The 21,702-nt window shown below is 57.4% G+C and overlaps 2 protein-coding genes across 9 annotated transcripts in view; both read left to right on the top strand.

Moving 5' to 3' along the window:
• Positions 1 to 15,919, top strand: part of RAB11FIP5 (RAB11 family interacting protein 5) — a 36,569-nt gene extending 20,650 nt beyond the window's left edge. Inside the window, exons 3-6 of one of the 3 annotated variants that reach the window (XM_032410700.1) lie at positions 67 to 766; positions 7,842 to 9,827; positions 13,219 to 13,408; positions 13,661 to 15,919. In XM_032410700.1, the coding sequence (XP_032266591.1) occupies positions 67 to 766; positions 7,842 to 9,827; positions 13,219 to 13,408; positions 13,661 to 13,864 (3,080 nt within the window). In that variant the 3' untranslated portion in view covers positions 13,865 to 15,919. The remainder of the gene's footprint in view (positions 1 to 66; positions 767 to 7,841; positions 9,828 to 13,218; positions 13,409 to 13,660) is intronic. The other 2 variants (XM_032410701.1, XM_032410702.1) reach the window with 2 other exon arrangements.
• A 1,593-nt stretch (positions 15,920 to 17,512) lies between these two features.
• SFXN5 (sideroflexin 5) overlaps positions 17,513 to 21,702 on the top strand; it is a 113,195-nt gene continuing 109,005 nt past the window's right edge. The window contains exon 1 of one of the 6 annotated variants that reach the window (XM_032410709.1): positions 17,513 to 17,652. In XM_032410709.1, the coding sequence (XP_032266600.1) occupies positions 17,551 to 17,652 (102 nt within the window). In that variant the 5' untranslated portion in view covers positions 17,513 to 17,550. The other 5 variants (XM_032410704.1, XM_032410703.1, XM_032410705.1 and 2 more) reach the window with 5 other exon arrangements.

Below are 21,702 nucleotides of genomic sequence, written 5' to 3' on the forward strand. Positions count from 1 at the left end.
GGTGGCCCCGGGCCGGGAAACAGGCTGCTCTTCCTGCTGCTAACTCCATGGGTGCTTCCTTTTCAGGCAGGGACTCCACCCAGTCCCCCAAGTTGCTCACCCACAAAAGGACCTACAGCGATGAGGCCAGCCAGATGCGAGCGGCTCCACCCCGATCCCTTCTGGACCTCCAGGGCCACCTGGAAACTGCCTCCCGCTCCTCACTCTGCGTCAATGGGAGCCACATTTACAATGAGGAGCCCCAGGCCACCCTGCGGCACCGCAGCTCCATCTCAGGCCCATTTCCACCCTCCAGCTCCCTGCACGGCGGGTCTTCCCGGCCCACCGAGGAGGGGCCTCGGGCCACAGATGACTCCGGGGGCGGAGGCAGCCGCAGCACCAGCAGCTCAGAGGTGCCGCCCGGACCGGAGGAGCCAAGCTCTCAGGCCCAAGTGTTGGCCCCTGGTGCCAGCCGCTCTGGAGAGGAGGAGGGGGCCCGGCTCCCCGAGGCCAAGCCAGTACAGGTCGCCACACCCATGGTGGCCTCCTCTGAGGCTGTGGCCGAGAAGGAGGGAGCCCGGAAGGAGGAGCGGAAGCCCCGGATGGGCCTCTTCCACCATCACCACCAGGGACTGAGTCGGAGCGAGTTGGGGCGCCGCGGCTCTCTGGGGGAGAAGGGGGGTCCCGCCCTGGGGGCCTCCCCCCACCACCCATCCAGCGGGGAGGAAAAGGCCAAGAGTAGCTGGTTTGGCTTGAGAGAAGCGAAGGAACCAACTCAGAAACCCAGGTACGTCCCTGGCCAAACCAGCTTTGCTCCTCGGGGAGCATGCTGGGGCATTTCCAGCCTGGATCCTGGGGCAGGGAGGACGGAGCAGATGGGGCCCTCGGACAGGCTGCTGGGGCTCTGGCTTTGCATGGTTGAATGGTGGGGGGTACCACTTCCCCAAGGCAAGGCTCGTTGTTGGCACATGGACACAGGTAAGTTGCAAGGGCGCAGCGCTCTGGGGGCCCTGTGGATTGAGGAGTCCAGTCTCCTCATGGGTTTCCCTTCCCGAGTTGGTACGCCTACCCCCTGAGGGAGGGAGAGGAAGGGGAGAAAAGCAGGGAAGGCCATTTGTGTGAATTCTTTGCTTCCCAGCTCCACCCCTTGCCCTCTGGCCTCAAGGTCAGGAAGCCTTGGCAGGTGGGGAGGTGGGATGGGGCCTCTACCTCAAACCCTCCATTCCCACCCCAGCTGCCCCAGCTGGCTCTGTGACCTCTTCCCCCTGAGAGATGGCCGTCAAGTCATTGATGCCCCCACCCCTCTCTTCATGTGCTGAGTCCCCCCACGGAAGGGATGCAGGAGTCCTGGAGCTCAGGCCCTGGGAAAGCTCTCAAGAGAGTTCTGATACTAATTAGGATTCTGCACCCAGTTCCACTGTGGGGACTGGTTTCCCACATGCCCAAGCCGTTCTCTGACACCAGCTGGATGCCATACAATTCAACTCAATGCTGACACTATTGACCCGGAGACGCATCAGACCCCACATAGGCTCAGTGCTACAGGATTGAGCCCCACCCCCACCGGCCACTTCAGATGCCTGCCGAAAGTCAGGTCGTCACATTGCTACTGACCAATTGGCTATAGATCGGAGGTTCCAGTGACCCCCTCCTTCCTTGGGTTTGATTCATTTGCTAGCGTGGCTCATAGAACTTGGAAACATTTTGCTTACACTGGTTTATTATAAAAGTCTGTAACTCAGGAACAGCCTGATGGAAGAGATGCACAGGACAAGGTCTGGGGAAAGGGCACAGGGCTTCCATACTCTCTCCAGGCACACCACTCCCCCTGCATCTCCACGTGTTCATCAACCCTGAAGCTCCTAAACCCCATCCTTTGGAGTTCTTATGGAGACTTCCTCACACAGGTACGAGTGATTAAATCATTGGCCATTGGTGGTCAGTTCAACTTCCAGCCCGTCTCCTCTGCAGAAATCAGGGTGGGACTGAAAGTTCCACCCTTCTTTTCACGGTTGGTTCCCCTGGCAACCACCCTCCATCCTTAGGGTCCTTTGGGGCTTTTTAAAAAGTCACCTCATCAACACAAACCCAGTTGTGGTGGAAAGGGGCTTGTTATGAATAACAAGATGCCCATTTCACTTTTCTGGCTCTGAAGCATTTCAGGAAGTGAGGACAAGAGACCAAATATTAAAAGATGCTCTTATTGCTCAGGAAATTCCAAGGGTTTTGGAACCTCTGAGCCAGAAATTGTGGACGAAGACCACATACATACGAGAAATATACCTTTGGTCATTCAGATGACCGAATCGCAGTATCCCAGCCCCGGCCCCCACCCTGGCCCTTGGTCTCCTCCTAACTCTGACCATCAGAGGCTGCTGCATTGTCCAGCAGGGTGCAGGGAGGGCCGCCAGGCATAGGTCCTAGGAGCAGATGTCCCTGCTTCCCAAGGGCCTGGGGCCTGCGCTGGACAGGCAGTGTCTGCAGCGGCCCCCGCTAGTTTGGCCAGGTGGCTGTTTCTGCTCTCAGTGAGCCTGCCCCTCCCCTGTTGACGGGTCTGTGGGCAGTAGGTGGGGTACAAAGGCTGGGCACGGTGCAGAAGGGTCAAGAGAGAGGCTCCTACAGCCCCTCCCCAGCAGAGGGAAGAGGATCCCATGGTCCTGGTTCTTTTCTTTCCCTGTGGAATTCGAGTCCACTGAGAGTGTTTGGGGAGAGAAATGCCAGGCTTTTCTGGGTTCAGGCCTGGCCACCTGGTAGCCCCCTCCCGCCCCTACACCTCGCAGATGGGCAGGTGGGGCGAATCAGTCTCTGGGTGATGCCGCCCTCTGCCTCCCCGGCTAGGTACATCAGCTTCTGTCCCTGCCGCCCAGCCCCTACTCACCAGACCCCAGGGGAACTGCTGGACACCTGCAGCCGAGGGAAGATGGGGAAAAAGGGGATGGGCCTGTGGCCCCGTGACAACTTAGATTTGTGGGTGGTACTATGGAGGGAGGTGGCAGGAGACCTGCATAGGGCATTTGCTGGGAGGAGCTGGGGGGCCTGGGTCAGATGGAACGCAGACCACGGGCTCAGTGCTGTTGTCTAGGGATCATCTCAAGGCCTTCTCCAGGACAGACAGATGCTGGGGGACATCTCTCGTGAGGTCATTTCTGTGCATGTGCCCAGGCTTTGGGCTCAGACCCCTGTGGGCCATTACTTTGAGTGATGTTGGGACTGTCCTCACTCCTGCTTACAGCCCCTGTTTTCCTTCTCCTGTGTCTCCATGTCTCCCAACTGCCCTTCAGAGTCAAGTTGGGTCACTGATGGACATAAGGAAGCTGAGGTTTTTGCCCTTCTCCTTGAATTCTGAGCTTGTCCTCAGCAGGATGGAGGGCATCCAGGGATCTCTGCCCTCCCTGGGGTTCATCTGAGGGCGTAGGCCGCAGGGGCAAGAGTTCTTTGGGTAAAGTGGGCGGCCTGGACAGGCGTGAGACCTGGTCATTGAGCCCGTCGGCATCACCCAGGCTCTGGGCCTTGACAGAGCCAGGAAGACGGCCAAGAACAAACGACTGTTGGTCCTGGCCCGGAAGGCATGCTCTGGGCTTTTGAGGTGAGAATGAGAAGTGAGCTAATTCACGGCAGGAAGCTGTAGGTGAGACACCCAGAACCGGAGTGACTGAAGGTAGCTGCAGGTCCCTGCTGGGGCTCCAGCGTCTGTCCACAGGCCAGAGGTTCTGGGTGCCTGTGCCCCCGGGGCTACCAGTGTGGATTGCTGGGTGTTCCTCACTGGAAAGGGCAGCGGCGCCCTCTAGTGCTCCCACGTGGCACTGGGACCCCACAGAGAGGCCTGAAGCACTGCGTGTTGGGTGCGCGGTATCCAGAAAAAAAGCTGCTACTTTTGGAGAAGCCAGTGGCTGGGAGACAAGGAACAAGGGTATGCAGGGCTGAAAAGATGGTCCTTATTTTCGTCCTGACCTGGCCCTTGTCCGCTGGGTCCCATGGCTGTGTGTGTGCCTGGGTGGGGGAGGGGTGGCCGTAGTTGAGACTAAGGTCTGGGCCGCGGGACTCGGCCCTGCTCACCAGCCCACTGTGAGCCATGCATCCTGAGCTGCAGCACGAGCTACTTACTGTGTGAAGACTGTCAAGACCAAGCGTGTTAACCCCACCGGAGCCAAATAGGGTTGCCTTTGTGTCGATCCCTCTCTGAGCCTTTTGGAGAAGAAGCTCCCTGTGGGCAGCCCACCAGAGCTTGCCTGCCCCATCCTCTTCACACTAACCATAGAACCCTGTACAGTAGGGGACCAAGTGTGGGATGCAAATATTTTTTAATTGGGGTGACTGTGGTACAACATGGGGGCAGGTGTATTGTGGTGGCCTTTGGTGGTCTGTGCATCTATCCCAGCCCCTCACCAGAAGTAGGACATCGAGGTCCCAAGGAGCCTGGAGTGTGCAGCGGCTGCTGAAAGCTCAGAGTCTCAGTGGCATTCCCCGTGGGGTCAATGAGGGACATGACATGTGTCCGGTGACCTCGAGTTAGTGTGGCCATCCATCCTGTTGGTGCCTGTTTTCCTGCTATAGTTAATATTGCCCTTGTACCGTATTAAAAATGTCCTGGTTTGGAAGGTAAATTATGTGGTATCCCTACTTAGAGCTTCCTGGGCACCTCTCTGTCACCTCATTGTGCCCAGATGGTGGGGGAGGATATGTCCAGTCTCCTGGACACCTTTCCTGGGCATCAGGCCCATCTCAGGAGGGCAGCAGGAGCTCCTGCCTTTGGAGGGATGGCTGAAGGGCATGTTGGCTGGGGGCATATGCCTCGAAGGCTGGCTTTGGCCTCTTGGGGGACTGCCTCGTGGAGAGCCTTTGCAGATCCACATGCCACCTTTGGGACCAGTGCGTGGGAATGACAAGGACACACAGCTCGTGTCAGCCTAAGGAAGAGCTGTCCACCAGTGGAACCTGGACTCCAGCTGCAGAGGTAGCCTGGTGATGCTGTCAGTCGCTCAGCCACGGCAATGTTTAAGCGGTGGGGGCTGTCAGAGAGAAGGGGTGATTCCTGCATTAAGGGGCAGGTTCTACCACTTGTCCTAAGGTTCCTGCAGGCCCTAAAGTTTTACTCCCTCACGTTGCGGGGGCAGAGACATTTGGACTTCTCATTACTTCCCCCAACTTTGTTCCTAAAAGAGAAGCCAAGTCTGTACATGCTGAAGTCCCCTGTGCATGGTGGGGGGATGGCACTGTGCTAGCTGGCACGGTGGGCCCTGTCGTCAGAGCATAACCTGCAGATATAACCACGTATGGCAATGGTCTCTGGTCTGTGCCAGATGGACTGGTAGGGAGGGGATATTTTAAAGTGAGAACCTTCAAGTGTGTACCTGGTGTGGAGCCAGGGCAGGGGAGGTGGGGGGGGAAGCGGGGGGGGGGGGGATGTCACTGGGTAGGATGGATGGATGCTCTCAGAGGTGCCGCCAGCTTCTGGGAGTCTGCTGGGCCTGGAACCTGGAGTCTGTTCCTCTAGGGAGAGCCCTTTGCTGGTTCCATACCAACGGGTTTGTGTGTACCTCTGGGGAGCCAGTGGAGGGGAGGGTGCTAGCCTTGCCTGGGGCTCCCAGCCTACTTCCCTGCCGCTCTCCTGCCCTGCAGTCCTGACGGCCAGCCAGATTGTTGTCTGACCACAAGGGTGAGTGGGGCCAGGCCAAGGCTAAGCGGGGAGGGGGGAGTGTGCAGAGCTAAGTCAGGTGCTGTTTAATGTTGATGGAGTTCTCTTCCTTCAGACCCCTCTGGTCACTTGTCACAAAGGGGACTGGAGAGAGAGGTGGCTCAGAGTAGCCCTGTTCCTGGGGGCTGAGTCCTGCTGGCAGGGTTGAGCTGTGTCTGGTATGGGTGCTCCAGTGGGGTGGGGGGGGCAGGCCAGGGGCAGGGCCTTGACCCACATGGTGGTGGTCCATTGCTCTCTTTGGTCCCCAAGGTTGGCACAAATGCCTGGGTCTGCCTGTGGCCAACTTGGAGTAAAGGGGGAAGGGATGTTTGTGGAGGTTGGGACTCTAGGCCCAGGATTTGACCTCTTTCGGTATCTTCACCATGTCAGGACCACAGAGGCAGAGAAATGCTGGGAAGCCTGGTGGGGTTGGAGTCAACAGGACTCTCTTACCTTCCCGCCCACGCCCACACCACAATCTCTAGGAGGTAGTATGAGGCTGAGAAGTCACCTTTGGATGGGGAGTTACATGGCAAAAGAGTCAGGAGAGTCTCTGGAAGCTGGATTCTTAAGAGAAACCCAGGGTTTGGGACCTGGCTGTGCCCTGCCTGTGAGGCTGGGACCACCGACTCAGAGACTATCTTGGGAAGCCCACCTTTGCAGCTGGTTGAACTGGACTCCTTCCCATTGCCTGCCCCTCCCCTCAGTGTTTCTAGACAAGCTAGTCCGGTCTCTGCCCAGCTGTGTGTGTGGCCTGCTCTGTCTGGGCCCCGGTCCCCAGAAGAATCCTGGTGAGCTCCAGCCTTCCTGGCCTCCTTCCTGGCACCCCCCCCCCCCCCCCCCCGCCAACCCCAGGCTGCATTCCTCCCCCGCCGGCGGCCCCACCTGCTCTCTCCCCCCCCCCCCCCCCCCCGGGCTTGCCCCCGGTGTTTCCCTGTGAGACGCAGCAGCTTGAATGGAGAAGATGAAAGCATAGGAGTCCTCAGGACGTTCACCTGGGCAGGGATCAAGGGATGGGGGTCTCGGGGCATAGAGTGGGGGCTGGAAGATGTGAAGCAGGCAGCAGGCGAGGCCACCCAGGTCTGGGCCTGACAGGTGGGCTCAGCCTCAAGACAGCTGCCAACCACTGCCAGAGTGCTAAAACTGGGGCGTGGGGTCCCCCTTTTTACCTGCACTGTCTTCCCGGTTTTCTGTCTCCTGGGGTTGTCCTGGGGAAGCCAAGAGCTCTAGTTTCAGAGTCTGCTCGTGCCCACAAGTCAGCTGTGCCCCATAGTTGAGGTGTAAGCACAGGGGATGCCCCCTCCCCCAGCGGTCAGCGAGTGTTCTCCGGTGTCTGTGGGAGCGTGGGTCCACTGCCACGGGATGGCTTTCCCAGGGGAGCCAGCGGTCAGTCTGTGTGGGGGCCCCGAAGAGGCCCCTGGTGACCTCTGGAGTCACCGCTGCTGCTACATTCCAGGCTTCGTCTCCCAAACAGGGCTGCTTTCGAGGCTGGCCCGTGGGTGCCCTGGGGGAGGGGCACCCTCTGGTGGGCGCCTGGCAGGAGGTAGCCTCGGCAGTGTCTTGCTGTCCATCTGGGCAGGTGATGGTACCCCCTCCAAGAAACTAGAGAGGCGGGTTCTTTTTGTGTGACACCTTGTCGTGTCTGATGCCTGCCCCGTCCTTACCTCGTGTTTCTGCAAGGGGTCGGTAGAACCCATCTGTTCCCGTTGTCAGAATCCCAGGGGCCCTGCAGGGTTCTATTCGTGCTGGCTTTGCCCAGCCGGATCTCTGGGCCTGGCCTTTCTCTGGCCTCTTTATCCCCTCCTAGCAGCTAGTATTTCTTTCCTCTCTCGGTCCTTAAAGGGATATAAGAGACTTTCTGATTGGTTCTGTGGACGTAAGTCTGGTGTTGAGTAGAGTCTTCAGCCTCTGGGCCCGTGGAAGAACACTTGGCTTGGGCTGGGATCCTGCCTGTAAACGGGATTAAATGAGCTCTGTCCAGCATCTTCCTCCTTGGGCATCCCCTAATGATATTACGTGTTGGGGTCTTCCCTTGGCCCCCTGGCCCAGCGGCCTGAACCCAGCCCGTGTGAGTGTGGCCTTTGGTACCTGGCCCCAGGCAGGTGGGGGGCAGGCGAGTGATGTTCAGCAGGGCCGTTTCCGGTCTTGGCATTAACCAGGAGGCTCACGGTTTTGTCTCCCTCCACAGCCTGGACGTGTCTCCTCAGGTAGAACCTGACCCAGCTGCTCTTCCTCAGCACCTCCCCTGCTCCCCCTGTGCTCCGGCCCTCCCCACTCCTGCTCCCACCGCTGCTCCCATGCTAAGCACTAACCTTTTTGCAGCCGCCTCCCCCGCCGCTGTCACTGCCGCCTCAGCCGCCCCTGAAGCCACCCCATCTGGATTCTTGGGTCTCACCAACCCGTTCCTCACCTCCATGCAGAGCAACCCTTTCTTCGAGGAACTCATAGCCGACATAGCACTAAACTGTCCTTCACCTGCTCCCTCTCTCCCCAGTGCCTCGAGGGCCAGCCCCACCCCCCTGGCCTCCCCTGGGAAAGCCCCGCCTGAGTGGGACGACACCTTCAACGTCTTTGCTGCCAGCAGGCTGCGTCCAGAGGCCAGGAGCAAGAGCCTGGCCCCTGCAGGAGGAGTGGGGCTGGAGGTGACTGGGCTGCAAGAGCAAGGCCGCGGGGCCATGGCAGTGAAGGCAGCTGAGCCCCGTGGGGCCCCTGGGGGAGGAGGAAGAGGCGGGAGCGGCGTGTGGCTGGAGCCCAGGGTTCCTTTGGACTTGGGACTGGACCGCCAGAGCACCAGTGTGGCTGACCCGGGGCCCCTGGGGTCGGTAGGGGCCAGCCTGCCCTCTACGTCCGCCCAGCTGCACCCGAGAGCCTCAGACTCTGAAGCAGACAGGGGGTCGCCAGCCCCAGGAGTGGAAGCAGGGCAGAGTCCGGCAGACAGCGCGACATCTCTGTTTAGCTCCCCTGAAGTGATCAGTGTGTGGGAAAGGCTGCCTGGCCCAGACGATACCCCTGAGGGCCAGGAGGTGGCCTCCCAAGGCGAAGGCCAGCTTTTGCACGAGCTCAATACAGTCGACGATTCATGGCCTTGGGATGTGGTCACCATTTCTCCTGCAGCTGAGACGTCCTCACCAGTCCTGCGGGGAGAGTCTGATGAGCTGCCTCCTCCCCAGATGCAGCCAGAGTCACCAGAACCTGAGAGCCCCGGGGGGAGTGAGGAGCCTCCCCCTCCGGAGCCGGAGCCGGAGCCCGAGCCAGAGCCCAAACCTGAGCAGGTGTCGGACCAGGGACCACAGCCCAGCAGGCCACCTCCCAAGCCACCACGCCTCTTCACGCCCTCAGATTCCCAGGAGAAGGAGGAGGAGGCAGCAGCTATGGCGGCGGCTGCAGGGGGGCTGAGAAGCAGGGGGGCAGAGACAGGAGGAGAAGACAACCTTCCAAGTTCACTGGTTGCTGGGCCACAGGAGGCCGAGGAGGAGGGCGAGACACCTGGGTCAGAGTCTGACAGCCATTCTTCCGGAACCCTGCTGGGTGGGCCAGGCCTGGAAGATGTAGTGGAGGGTGCCAGCCCTCCTGTGTCTGGGCCCTCCTTATCCCTGCCCACCAGCTGCCCTGAGGGTCCTACGCCCATACCCTGTTACTCAAAGAGCTTGGCTCCTCAGAGTCAGCAGATCTGGGGGGCTCCAGAGAAAGGAGAAAGCCCTGAGGGTCCTGAGGCCCAGAGCCAGGGACCAGTAGGAGAGGGGCTTGGGCCCCTGCCAGATAGCTCCCAACACACTGACCTCTGGGCCTCAGAGGAGAATGCCTTGAACCCCTTCTTGTCTCAGGGGAGCCAGGACCCCCCCAGTCTCCCGTCCACATCCCCTCCAGGGTCCAGGGAATGTTCCATCCTCTCTGGTCCAGAAGAGCTGCCCACTCCCCCAGAGCCTGCTTTTCCACCACCCCCTCTCCCGCCCTGGGCCAGCCACCGCCATGGGGGGCCCAGCCCTCCATGTTCTCCTCTGCCTGGAGCTCAGCCCCTGATTTCTTCCTCCCCAACCCCTGGGGAGCCAGCCGCCTCCCCTGGGGGCTCCCCTGCCCCACCTGGGGAGGACCACGCTGCAACCACCCCAGCCTCCCCGCTTGTGCTTCTGCCCTTGGAGACACGACCAGCTGAGGAGCCACAGTCCAGTGCCAGGTGAGCTGTCACCCTGAGAATACTCTGCAGGAGGAGGTGGGAGGAGGGGGGGCAAAGCAGCCCAGGGGCTGAGGTGTTCACATTCCAGCCACAGCCCTTCCAGGGGCAGATGAAGGGCTCCTTCCCCGTGCGGCAGGAGAAGGGAGGCTTTGAAGAAAGGAGCCCTTCTGTAGTACCGGCCCTGAAACTGTGTCCTCTTTGGGTCCTTGGACAAGCAGAGTGCCCCACAAACCAGGGGTTTGAGGTGAAGGGAGTGGGGAATGGAGTGGACAGAGCCGGTGTAGGCTGGCAGGGGAGGGGGGAGGAGAGCTCAGGCACTCAGCTGCAAGGGGCGTTGGGTGCCGGGGGCAGTGTGGGGGCCACAGGGGAGTGGGCTGTAGAAGGCAGAGAGCCAGAGGAGGGACCAGTACTGAGGTCAGTGGGAGAGAAAGCCCAAGAGCTGTTTAGGGGACAAAAAGAAAAATGAAACTACCTCGCCCCTGCCCCCAGAAGAAAGGGTCTGTAGCCCCATCTGGTGCCTCATTGGTTTGCGTCTGCGCCTTTTCAGGGGGTGGTCCCGAGGTGCTTAGGACTGTGCTGGGTCCTGGATGCCTCTGTGATTATGGTCAGTGTGGCATTGGTCTGTTTGGGAAGAATGTGATGAGGCTGTGACCTCACCGGGTTAACTAGTGAGGGGTGACCAGAGCTGAGGTCAGGAGACACAGGTCACTTGGGGTTGATGGGGGCAGCGAAGTCCAGAAGGACGCAGTACCCTAGGAGCCCTGAGTGAAGAAGTGGGGGGAGCAGAGGGGGCTGCTTTTTCTGCTGAGCAGGGCAGGGTGAGGGTCCTGGACTGGAGCCTCCGCCCACCAGCTCATCCATGTAGTCATCCAAATTCACTGCGCATCCACTGTGTGTCAGGCGCCGCATAGAGAGGAAAGACACTGTCCCCGTGGTAGGTATGCCTGGACAGTTCCCAATCTGGTGAGGAAGACAGAAGTGCCCCCATGAGGAGCTGGCCCAGGGTGCCCGTGCTGATACATGAGAAGTGGGAGGGAAGGAGTCAGGGCTACCCGACTGTGCCAGTTGGGGGGGGGGGGTGGTTGAAGCCGTTCCCAGAAGGGAGGGAGAGGAGGTGGTTACAGCTTCCTTGCTGTGAGGACAGCGTCCTTAGCTGGCCCTGCTGCATTCCAGCCTCACTTCCAATTATACTCACTACCTTTGGGAAGCTTTATTCCCTTTAGAGTTGGCTTCATGTCTGAATTTCGCATGTCCCTTACATCCTGAAGTAGATGGGTCAGATAGAGCTATCCCCATTTCTCAGAGGAGGAAGTGGGGGTCGTGAGAGCTCTGGGGTCCAGGGTCCCTCCGATGTACAGGGGCAATCAGATTGAGAGCCCAGGCCCCGTCCAGGGTTCCTTTATGCCACCTGGCTGTTCCACCCCTCCCCAGGCACAGTCCGTGGGTAACATCAGAGCAGGTTTTAAGCTCCCATTCCTAATGCAAACTCCTAGGTGGGAGGAGATAAGTTGTTTTCTCTGTTGCCTGCCCCCTGCCTGGCCTCTCTGCCAGTCTTTCCAGGTTGTGGGACTAAATCCACGGCCCTATCCTGAGTAACAGAGCTGGCTTCTCTGGGTCTGGGCTAGCCCTCCTCCGATGGAGTTCAGGGCCTTGGGCTAAACCATTTTGCTCCCTACTTCTGAATGGTCCAAATCCTCTGTGAAGTAAGCTTAGATTTTACGAGGTCCCTTGGGGAAAGGTTAATTGATTCGGGGGCCCGATGCTTGCAGTTTGCATAGCTGTCACAGGTCCAGGGTGCTGGGGGATCCCAGAGCGGGGTCACTGTAGTCAGTTAGGGGAATCAGGGAAGTTTATCTTAGAGGAAGTGGCCTTGCGTGGCTTTGAAACACGAGTAGGAGTTAGCAGGCCAGCAGGTGAAGGGCCAGTGTGTTCTGCAGAGGAGGGACAGCTTTTGTGAGAGCCTGAAGGTGAGAAAGAGCACTTTTCCTGGTTTGCTGCAGTGTGTGGAGTAGAGGCCCAGGAAGAAAGGGCAGGGCCCAATTCTGTTAGAGACTGTGTTTTCTTACCTGATAGGGAGCCAGTAAAGGGCTTAAACATTGGAGAGGCTGAGATCACCATCCCATGGCAGAACAGAGGGGTGGTTGGAGGTGGGCAAGCCTCCCTCCGAGGAGATGAGTTAGCAGGTATGGCCGAAGGCAGTTTAGCCATTACTGGCTTGGAGAGGAGGGGACGGTGTGAGAGAAGGTGAGGGGCAGCAGGGTTTGAGGTTTGTTAGCCCTGGAGCTGAGGCATAGGAATCAGGGATTCCCAGGGGTCTGGCTGGAGCCATACACTGCTGGGAGGGACGCAGGAGAGCATAGGTGTGGAGGTGAGTGTGATGCGCCCAAGCTGGACCCAGAGTGGAGTGAGCCAGCCTCCAACTCTGTGTGGGCCTAGAGCTCAGGGCTGAGGTCCAGGCTGGAGATGGACATTAGGGGTAGTGGGAGCCAAGGCAGGGAAGGGAGGGATCCAAGGGCAGGCTAGCAGTTAAGACTGAGAAGAGACTGCCAGAGGTCAGAAAACCAGAGGGAGGTCTTGGGGGGTGGGGGAATGAGGGAGAGCAGGCCAAAGGAAGGAGAGGTCCAAGAGTCAACTCCACAGAGAGGTCAGTGAGTTGAGAGTTGAGGGGTTGGAGGACTCAGCAGGAGCACTTGTGATGGGCTGACGGGGCCAACATCCCCGTTCTGATGGGTTGAGGAATCAATGAAAGGTAAGAACTTCTAGGGACAGAATGCAGTCTGCGTGCTCTGGTGGGGCTGAGTGAGGGGGAAGGGGAGCTGGAGCATGACTGAGGGTGGATAGCTGGGTGGGTTTCTCAGGCTGGTGTAAATGCTGATGGGAAGCAACCAGTTAGAGAGGTGGGCAGCAAAGCGTCCCAGTTTGCCCAGGTCTTTCCTGGTTTTAGCACTGAAAGCCCCACAGCCTGGGAGTCCCCAGTCCTGGGAAAATGGGGACACTGGGAGGGTCAGTCAGTCCCCCAGAGAAAGGTTACAGTATAGAAGAGTGGGGGAAGAAGGAAGGGGTGACCCTGGTAACGACTGGCTGTAGGTGCAGAGAAGGTTGTGGGCCGGCCTCTGCCGTTCCTGTGAAGGGGCAGGCCTTCTGAGGGAGTAAAATGGAGAGGGGGCAGGCGGTGGGGTGAGGCACGAGGAGCGCAGTGAGGGAGGAGGAGGGAGGGCTTGCTGAGGAGTGCTGGTTGCAGCTACCCCGAGGCCTGGGCTGTGCAGGGGCAGCCGCCACCAAGTGCTGATTCCGGGCCAGCAGAGCTGTTGGTCGGGCAGACAAGGTGGCCCCGTGTTTTCATGGTGCTGCCTTGCACTCCCCATAACGCATCTCCTTTCTGTCTCCGCAGTCCCCACCCTGTGAAGCCACTTAGTGCTGCCCCTGTGGAGGGCAGCCCAGACAGGAAGCAGTCCCGCTCCAGTCTGAGCACAGCTCTGAGCAGTGGGCTGGAGAAGCTCAAGACTGTCACGTCAGGCAGCGTGCAGCCTGTGGCTCCAGCCCCCCAGGTTGGCCAGACTCTGGACACCAAGAGGCTAAAGGTGAGGCCCAGCAGGATGCCAGGAGTGGGGTGCTGTGGAGAGAGGTCAGGCGCCCCGAGGTCAGGGGCAGGGTGCTGGGCAGGGTGGAGAAAAGAGCAGGCCCGGTCCCCCCACGCCAGGGCCCTGAAGCCGGTTAGGCGGTCTCTTGCATTGGAGATGGAGGCCGCTCCAAGGGCCTGTAGGGGTGAAACCTGGGTGTCGGTGGGCAGGTAGGCCTGAGACCGCCCTGCTCACTCTCATTCCTGGCCTCAGGACTCAGGTGTGCTGGACCAGTCGGCCAAGTACTACCACCTGACCCACGATGAGCTCATCGGCCTGCTCTTGCAGCGGGAGCGGGAGCTGAGCCAGCGGGACGAGCACGTGCGGGAGCTGGAGAGCTACATTGACCGGCTGCTGGTGCGGATCATGGAGACCTCACCCACACTGCTGCAGATCCCCCCGGACCCCTCCAAGTAGCCCTCTTTGGCCCTGCCCCCGGGAGGGTGGGCGTAAGCCCACTGCCCAAACCGGGCCTGCGTTGCCCTCCTTCCCGCTGAACTCACTCTCACCTGGGCAGGCTGCCGTCTGTCCTCCGTTGTCACTCCCTGCTCCCCCTCCCTCCTGCCTTCATGAGGGTTGCTGGAAGGGGGGCCCTTGGGACTCCCATTGGAGGCATCAGGTTCCATGTACAACTTGTGTGTCTTTGGGAGCCCTCCCTGGGTCTTTCCCACCTGCCTGTTTTCGTATCCCTTAGTTTTGGGGGCTCCAGGGAATTGGAACAAAGAATTCAGCCCTCAAGTCAGAGCAAGGGTGAGCTGCAATTTGATGTGGTATCTGGGGCATACTTTATTACCCCACAACAACTGTCAGTCATTTCATCCAAGGCTAAACCCTTGTCCGCCTCATCTGTCTCCAGCCCCTAGAGGGCTCCTAGCGTTCCTGGGGCTGTGGCAGGAACCAAGCTGCCTGGTTTGCAGTCATGGGTAACTGAGCCTCATGTCTGTTCCCTTGAGAGCAAGGAGCCTGTATGGTTTGGTCTTCTCTCTGCTGTGTCCTGATTTTGTGTGTTTCCAGCAGTTTGCAGAGCGAGGGCCATGTGGATGGAGGGAGATGTGTGTTCTCTCCCCCGACCCCCTGTGCCCTCCTCCTCTGATCTTCCCACTGAGCGGCATATGTGAATGTGTGGAGACCTGGGGCAAGGGTGAGGAGAGCACCTCTGCGCGCACCTCCAAGCTGTGGGCCCCTCCACAGGCCTCAGGGCTTTGGGCTGCTTATGTTTGGGGATCAAGCCTCCGTCTTTGTTTTTGTTGCCTGTCCAGATGCCAAAACTCTGTGCTGCTGTGGGGTTTGAACTTTTGGAAACCAATTAAAATGTGCCTTTTGTGGGTGGGGTCAAGAGCCTCTGGATGTAGACCTCTCCCTCTGTTTGGTGTCCCACTCCCTCCCTGTTGAGCACATGGGGCCTGATCTGTCGGGCCCTGGAAATGGGAAAGGAGGATGGGTCAGCCTTGCTGTGCCCCTGTGCCCCTCCCCTAGAGTTAATTTCAGTTAAGGGTCTGGCGAAGCTGCCACTGCTCCTTTAACTTTCCTGCCACCTTCTCCTCCCTCAACCCCAACTGAGAGGCTTCCTGGGATAACAACTACATTCGGGAAGTAGGAGGTCCCGTTCTGCCTATACTTAGGAAAAAGCCTTTGTTGCCCTCCTGTCATCACTAGCTGCTCTCCCAGCCTGTCCCTTTGGCCCCATGGCCTTGCCTGGCTTGGCTGCAGTGCACTTTGAAATGAAGTGTCTGTCCTTTGGCCCAGCCCCTGGTTTGCTTGCAGAAAACATGGCGGGCTTCCCATGGCATCTGCAGGGAACCTTAGTGACTTGGGGTACCCTGCTTTAGCAAAGGTTTTGGGGTGAGGAGGTGCTGAAGGAGGATACTTTTGGCCCAGCAAGGAGGTGAGAGCTCCTCTGGGACCTCCTCTTCTTCCTGAGAGGGCCTATCGGATCTCTCCGAAAGCCTTGGAAGGAGATGTGCTCTATGGGTGATGTCTTCTGCCAGGATGAAGGAGAGGAGCCCCACACATGAGGGGAAAGCCCCTGTAATGTTATCTACCCTAAGGATCACTCATCAAAGCTGAGGAGTGTCCACAGGTATCCAGGTCTTGGGTCATGTTTTTGGGGGGTCATTGGGGGTTAGGTAGATATCTCTTCTGGGGGAAGGGGAGCACTCTTCTACTATATATTCTTCCAGGCTCTGCTCATTACCAGCCCTGACCCTGATCTTCCGCTCCTCCTTGACTGTGGGCCTCCAGAATGCCCAGGGCAAGGATGTCTTCAGAAGAGTTTTGAGTTGAAGCCCAAGGTTCTTGTTGGATGTTTCTGCTCCTGGCCACAACTTGGAGAGTTGCAGGTGGGGTGGGCAGAGAGCAGGCACAGTTCTGCTTTGCTGTTTGTCTTCCTAGTTGTAACTCCTGTTTATAAAGAGCTTGTTCTTCATGTTTTGAGCACTTTATGAAGAATAAAAAGTTCACATACTGCAGGTGGCTCTATGATGTTCTTTCTTGATAAATGTATGAAAGGAGGCTTCCAGCAGGGAGAAGGCAGGTGATGGGGTTTTGGGATGTCACTGCCTCTGTCCTAACACCAGGGGCAGCAGCACAGCATTGCCCAGTGGCCTGGACTCAGTCTTTTCTTTGCCAATAGACCCACATTCATTGAGTACTGTGGGAGAATACAGAGGGTAAAAGACCCGATTCTTATTCTGAAACCGCTTAGTCTAATTGGGAAGGATACAAATCCAGGATACAGATGATTCTTCATGGCTAGTTAGCACCTCTCTCTGGCTTTAGGAATAGTCTGTTTCTCGTGGTTCTTGTTGATGGATGAGGAACTGACGGCTATAGATCATGCATTGTCCAGAAGGACATGAGCAGGCATGAGCCAACACTGCATCTCACCATGAGACGAAGGAGACCTAAAGTGGGGCTCTCTAAGGTCAGAATTATTTCTCCTGTCCTCTTGGGTGAAACAGGCAGCTTCCCTCCCCTCCCCCGAGCCTGGCTCACTGACCAGATAATTCAGCTGGGAACCTTCTACTCTGTACTGCACAAGTGTGTTTATTATCCTTGCTGGTGTCTTGCTCTATGATATGCTCTTCTCTCTTACCTAAAGTCCTTGTAGTGCTTAATAAACACGACTGAACCCCACTCCCCACTCCCAGTTCTCTTCCTGCTGGGGAATTAGGCTGGGGAGGGATCTTCCTTAGTTGGACAAAGGAAGTGGAACCCGCCGAGGCTCTGAAGCTCCCACTGTTTAACTCACACAGTCAGCAAATATCTGAGTCCTTGTTGCGAGCCCTGCCAAGCCTGGCACTGGGGATTTAGCAGTAAAACACCTCTTGTCCCGTGGACCTTACAGTAGGAAACACATGCAAAACCATAATAACTGTAAGTAAGCGGGCTGCAACAAAAGTGCTGGATACTATAGGAGCATAAGTGGATTTTGTGGAAGTAGGGTGATGGGTCGGGAAATGCAATGTGTAGGCTGAGGTCAGGAGATCCAGAGTCAGGTAAAGATAAAAAGTTATGGAGTTTCTGGGTATGGAATGTTCAAGGGTCAGGGGCAAGGAGCGCCCAGCATGCTCCTGGAACTGAGTGTCAGGAGGGCTGGAGAGCACAAGGGGAGGGGCAGGGTAGCGACAGAAGAAACTGCATGAAGATTCCGCAGTGCAAGTCCTTGCAGAAAGCTTTCCGGGATTAACCCTATCCCTCCTGGAGTCCTTGCCCATCTAGTCCCGGGTCAGGCCCGCTTGAGTAGGGCTCTTCTGGGCTAGAGCCCCGGCAGCGATGCCCTCCGCAGCAACTCAAACTTACAGGGTAACCGGCGAGGGGTAGTCCGGTGGCCCACTGTTGGGACCTTAGAGTCGTACACGCACACTCTTCCCATACTGCCGAGCCTTGCAGAGCTGGCGGCAGGAACCGAGACCGGGTCTGAGTCGGTGCAACTCTCCGCAGTCTAGGCTTGTCAAGCGCCGTGACGAGAAAAACTACGCTCCCCACAACCCCTTGCGCCTCGGGCTCGCTGCGGTTGCTTATGGCCAATCGGGAGAAGCAGCTGTGGCGGGGGCCGAGGAGGGACATTTTAAAAGGGCCGGAGATTGCAGGCGTCAGTGGCCATGGCGGATACAGCGACTACAGCATCGGCGGCGGCGGCTAGTGCCGCTAACACCTCGACCGATGCACCTCCTTTCCAGCTGGGCAAACCCCGCTTCCAGCAGGTGAGGACCGGGCTATGGTCTGAGGGTCGGTGGGTAGCACAGGAAGGGCGAGCAAACTCTTCTCCAAAATCCCCTTTAGTCCTAGGGTCTCCGACCCGCGGCCACCGGGGAGCCTTGCAGCTATTGCCTCGGGTACCTCGGCCCCAGCCAACCCTCTCCCATTGGTGAGCAGGATGGGCGTGGACTCCCACCTTGGCTCCCTATTGGCCGCCGGTGCCGTCACTCCTCAGCTGCCCGCGCCCTCCAGCTTTTCCCGCCTGAGGCGCTTGGTGATTGGTCACGGCCGGTCGTGGCCGGGGATCTGGGGTGCTCGGGTCCGAGCGGCTTCTGCAGGGTCGCTTTGGGCTGTGCAGCGAGCCACTCCCGGCGGAAAGTTCGACTTCGGCTCTGGATGACAAGTTGGCGTGGCGGAGGTGCCTTCTAACTTTCCCTGGGTGGGGACTGACATTCCTTGCGAGCTGCTGGCGGGGCTTCCGGGCAGCGTCCGCACCCCGCGGTCATGCTCCCAGCCCTCGACCCCCAAGCCGGGTCCGCAGTGCGCGATGGTTTAGGGCCACGAGCCGAGGGGTTCTCGCAGCCCGGCGACCCCTGTCCCTTCCAGCGGGGGATTCGCTGACGCAGCGAGTCGGCCGGCTGGTGCCCTGCCGGGGATGGAAAGAGGACATGCGGGGAGAGCCGGGGTGCGGAGGAAACGCTGTGTCATCCCCTGGGGCCGCGGGCTGTAGGTAGAGTCCGCGTCCCCGGGAGCCCGCCTCAGCCCCCTCCCCCGGTGCGACCTCCGAGACGGGTCTCTGGCACCCGGGCCTGGGCGCGACGGAGCGCTCGGCTCTGTCCGACCCGGTCGGTCTCTTCGGAGCACGGTGACAGTGGCCTTTTTACTCGGGGACCCCCGACAGGGCGTCGCTAACTCGCCCTCGGCCGCGGAGACGGGGATCGAACCCACAGCCCGGACGTGCGGCGGGAGCTGAAGGCTTGGAGGGGCCGTTCCCACGCTTCCGGCCGCCTCGTACCCTCGGTCCTCCACTGCCTCCAGCGCCGAGGAAGTGGACTTTATTAGGAAAAGGGCCGAGAGGCTCAGCCGAAGCGAACCGGGCTTGCCTTGGGTGGGGGGCAGCGGAGGCGGACACAAAGAAGTTTGCAGGAAGAAAGGAAATTGTACAAAGGTCGGTGCGGTGGTTTTTTGTGTTTTGTGTTTTTGTTTTCTTGGTGGTGGTGCTTGTGTGGGAGAGGGACTGGTTCCAGGAAAGTGGTGCACCGAGCTTCGCTGATAATTAAGGAACTGCCACCCTGAGCCTTCTGAGAGAATGTCCTCACTGTTTTAAAACAGGACTTTTAATTCCTTTAAAAAAATAAACCATCTCAGCATGTAGATGTCCGAGGCAAGACTGGCGTCTTCCTGCCAGTGGAGGGTGCCACCTAGGGTGAGACTGTTAGGGGTGCCTCTCCCTGGACTCGAGTGACCCTTCATTGGCTGGCACCCTTTCCCAGCCCTCCACACACATTCAGCTCACTCTTCAAGGATCAGGCAGCGCCCCCGCTCCAACTCCCTTCTTCCCGTCTGATATTACCCGGGTTAGACCAGGTCACCGATTCTCCCCTAAGCCCCTCTTTGGCCACCCCAAGGGGGATCCTTTTAGGTCAGCCTTTAGTGACCATCTGTCCTATATTCCTCTAACGCTTATGTGTCGTTACTTGTTCTCCTCAACCCTTGTGTGCATCTTTTGAGAGAAGGGGCTGATCTTGCCCTTCCTTGTCTCCATCTTACCCCGAGGTGGGGCTAGACACATGGTAATGTGCTGAATAAAGGTTTGTGGGTTGTCTTTTTTTCTGGTACCTGTGCTGGGACATTCAGTCACACAACACATTTACTGAGGACTTCCCAGTGGCTTTAATGACTGAGGCCTTTGCTGTGATCACTGCCGGAGCCATAAATGCACATTTGAGATTACTCCACTCAGCCATTGCTGGTATTCTTTTTGGCACCGCTCTTGAGGGCAGTGAAAGTGTTTGTTTGCTTTGGAAGCTTCCTTCCTCCGGCATAGTGACTTGCATAAAGCACAGTGGAGGTGATTGTCCCTGTTAAGGAACTTCTCTCCGCTCCCTGCCCCCACCTCCTGCTCCTCCCACACCACTCCCTGCTGTGCAGGCAGCCCAACTGCCACCCAGTTGACTCCCAAGAAACCTGCAAGTCCCCTGCAGACTTCCCTTTCTCTCCCTCACCCTCCAAATACAACCAGAGGCCCAGTGTTCTCATCGTGCACAACAGCTCTCAAATCCACTGGTCTCCCCTGCTGGAATCCTAGACCAAGTCCCCATGATCAATGTCCCGAGCCACTGTGGAAGCCTAACAGGTCTCCCTGCTTCCACTCTGGCCCCCTTCCAATGCTTCCTTCTTCCACTTGGCAGTCTCAACAATGCAGGTCTGATCAGGTGACTCCCTCCTCTCCCCACCCCCACCACACACTTGAACACTCTCCAGTGGCTTACCCTGCTTCTGAGATAAGGACCTCACTTTTGGAGGGGCCCCAAAGGCCCACATAGCCCACCCCTGCTGACCTCTACTTCCTGAAATCAGACCCCCTCCCCCAACCCTCCTTTCCACCATGCTAGCTGCTTTCAGCCACTTGAACCCTGAGTGTCTCATAATCCAGGGTCCAATTCCCAGAGCCCACGCCAGGGACACCACCCTCAGTCCCCAACTAATCTCATCGCTTTCTGCAAGACTGGGTGCAGAGGTCTTTCCTTACTCCCTAGTGTTGCCCTAGAGCCCTTCTTCATTCCATCCTTCATGGATCTCTGTGCAGGAAGGCTGGGGGAGAAAGGACATTGAGCGGTGTCAGAGGGTGGAGAAAGATGACTTGCCTTGCTGGGCTTTGGTCTGTGACCATCTTTCTTCCCCTACGATGATGATAATAGCCAAGCATTGTTCCAGCCTTTGGCATATTGACTTACTGAATTTTCACAACAACTCTGTGAGGCAGATACAATTATCCCATATATGATAGATAAGGAACCTGTAGCACACAGACAGATTAACTCACTTCCTAGGCAGTCTGGCTCCAGGGTTCTTGTTTGTTTTATTAAGGTTTTCAGACATTCAGAAGTGGAGACAGTTGTCAAAGAAAGATCCAGCTGAGCATCAACATTTGCCACTGTGAGACCAACTTCATTTCATCTATATTTCCCTAATCCCAACCAATGAATTATTTTATTTATTTTTTTAAGATTTTATTTATTTGAGAGAGAGAGAGAGAGCATAAGCAGGGGGGGAGGGGCAGAGGGAGAGGGAGAAGCAGATTCCCCCCGAGCAGGGAGCCCTGAGCAGGTCGCCCCATGCAGGTCTCCATCCCAGGAACCTGAGATCATAACCCGAGCCCAAAGCAGATGCTTAACTGACTGAGCCACCCAAGTGCCCTCCAACCAAATAATTATTTTAAAGCAATGCCCAGACAGCCCATCATTTTGTTGTACCTGCTGGTAGGTATCTCTAGAAAATAAGGACTTTTTTAAAATAAATTTTTTTACTTCAGAATAATTTTAGACTTACAGAAGACAAAAAGATAACAGAATTCCTATATAACCCTCACCCTGTTTCCCTGAATAGTATCATTTCATATGACCCTAGTACAGTTGTCAAAACTAAGAAACCAACGTTGGAACATTATTATTAACTATACATCCGGACTTTATTGGATTTCACTATTTTTTATACTAATGTTCTTTTTCTGTTCCAGGATCCCATCCATGATCCCACATTATATTTAGTTGTCATATCTCCTTAGCCTCCTCTGGTCTGTGACAGCTTCTCAGACTTTCCTTGTTTTTGATGACCTTGACTGTTTTGAGGGGTACTGGTCAGGTATTTTGTAGGATATCTCTCAATTTGGGTTTGTCTAGTGTCTCTCATGGTTAGATTGGGGTTATGCATTTTGGGGGAAGAATATCACAGAGGTGAAGTGCCTTCTTTCTCACATGGTATCAGAGGGTTTTTTGATTTGTTTTAACATAACCACAATACCTTTAACACACCTAAATAATTATTTCTTAATA

This window comes from Phoca vitulina, unplaced genomic scaffold, assembly GCF_004348235.1.
Source record: "Phoca vitulina isolate PV1807 unplaced genomic scaffold, GSC_HSeal_1.0 scaffold12, whole genome shotgun sequence".
NCBI lineage: Eukaryota > Metazoa > Chordata > Mammalia > Carnivora > Phocidae > Phoca > Phoca vitulina.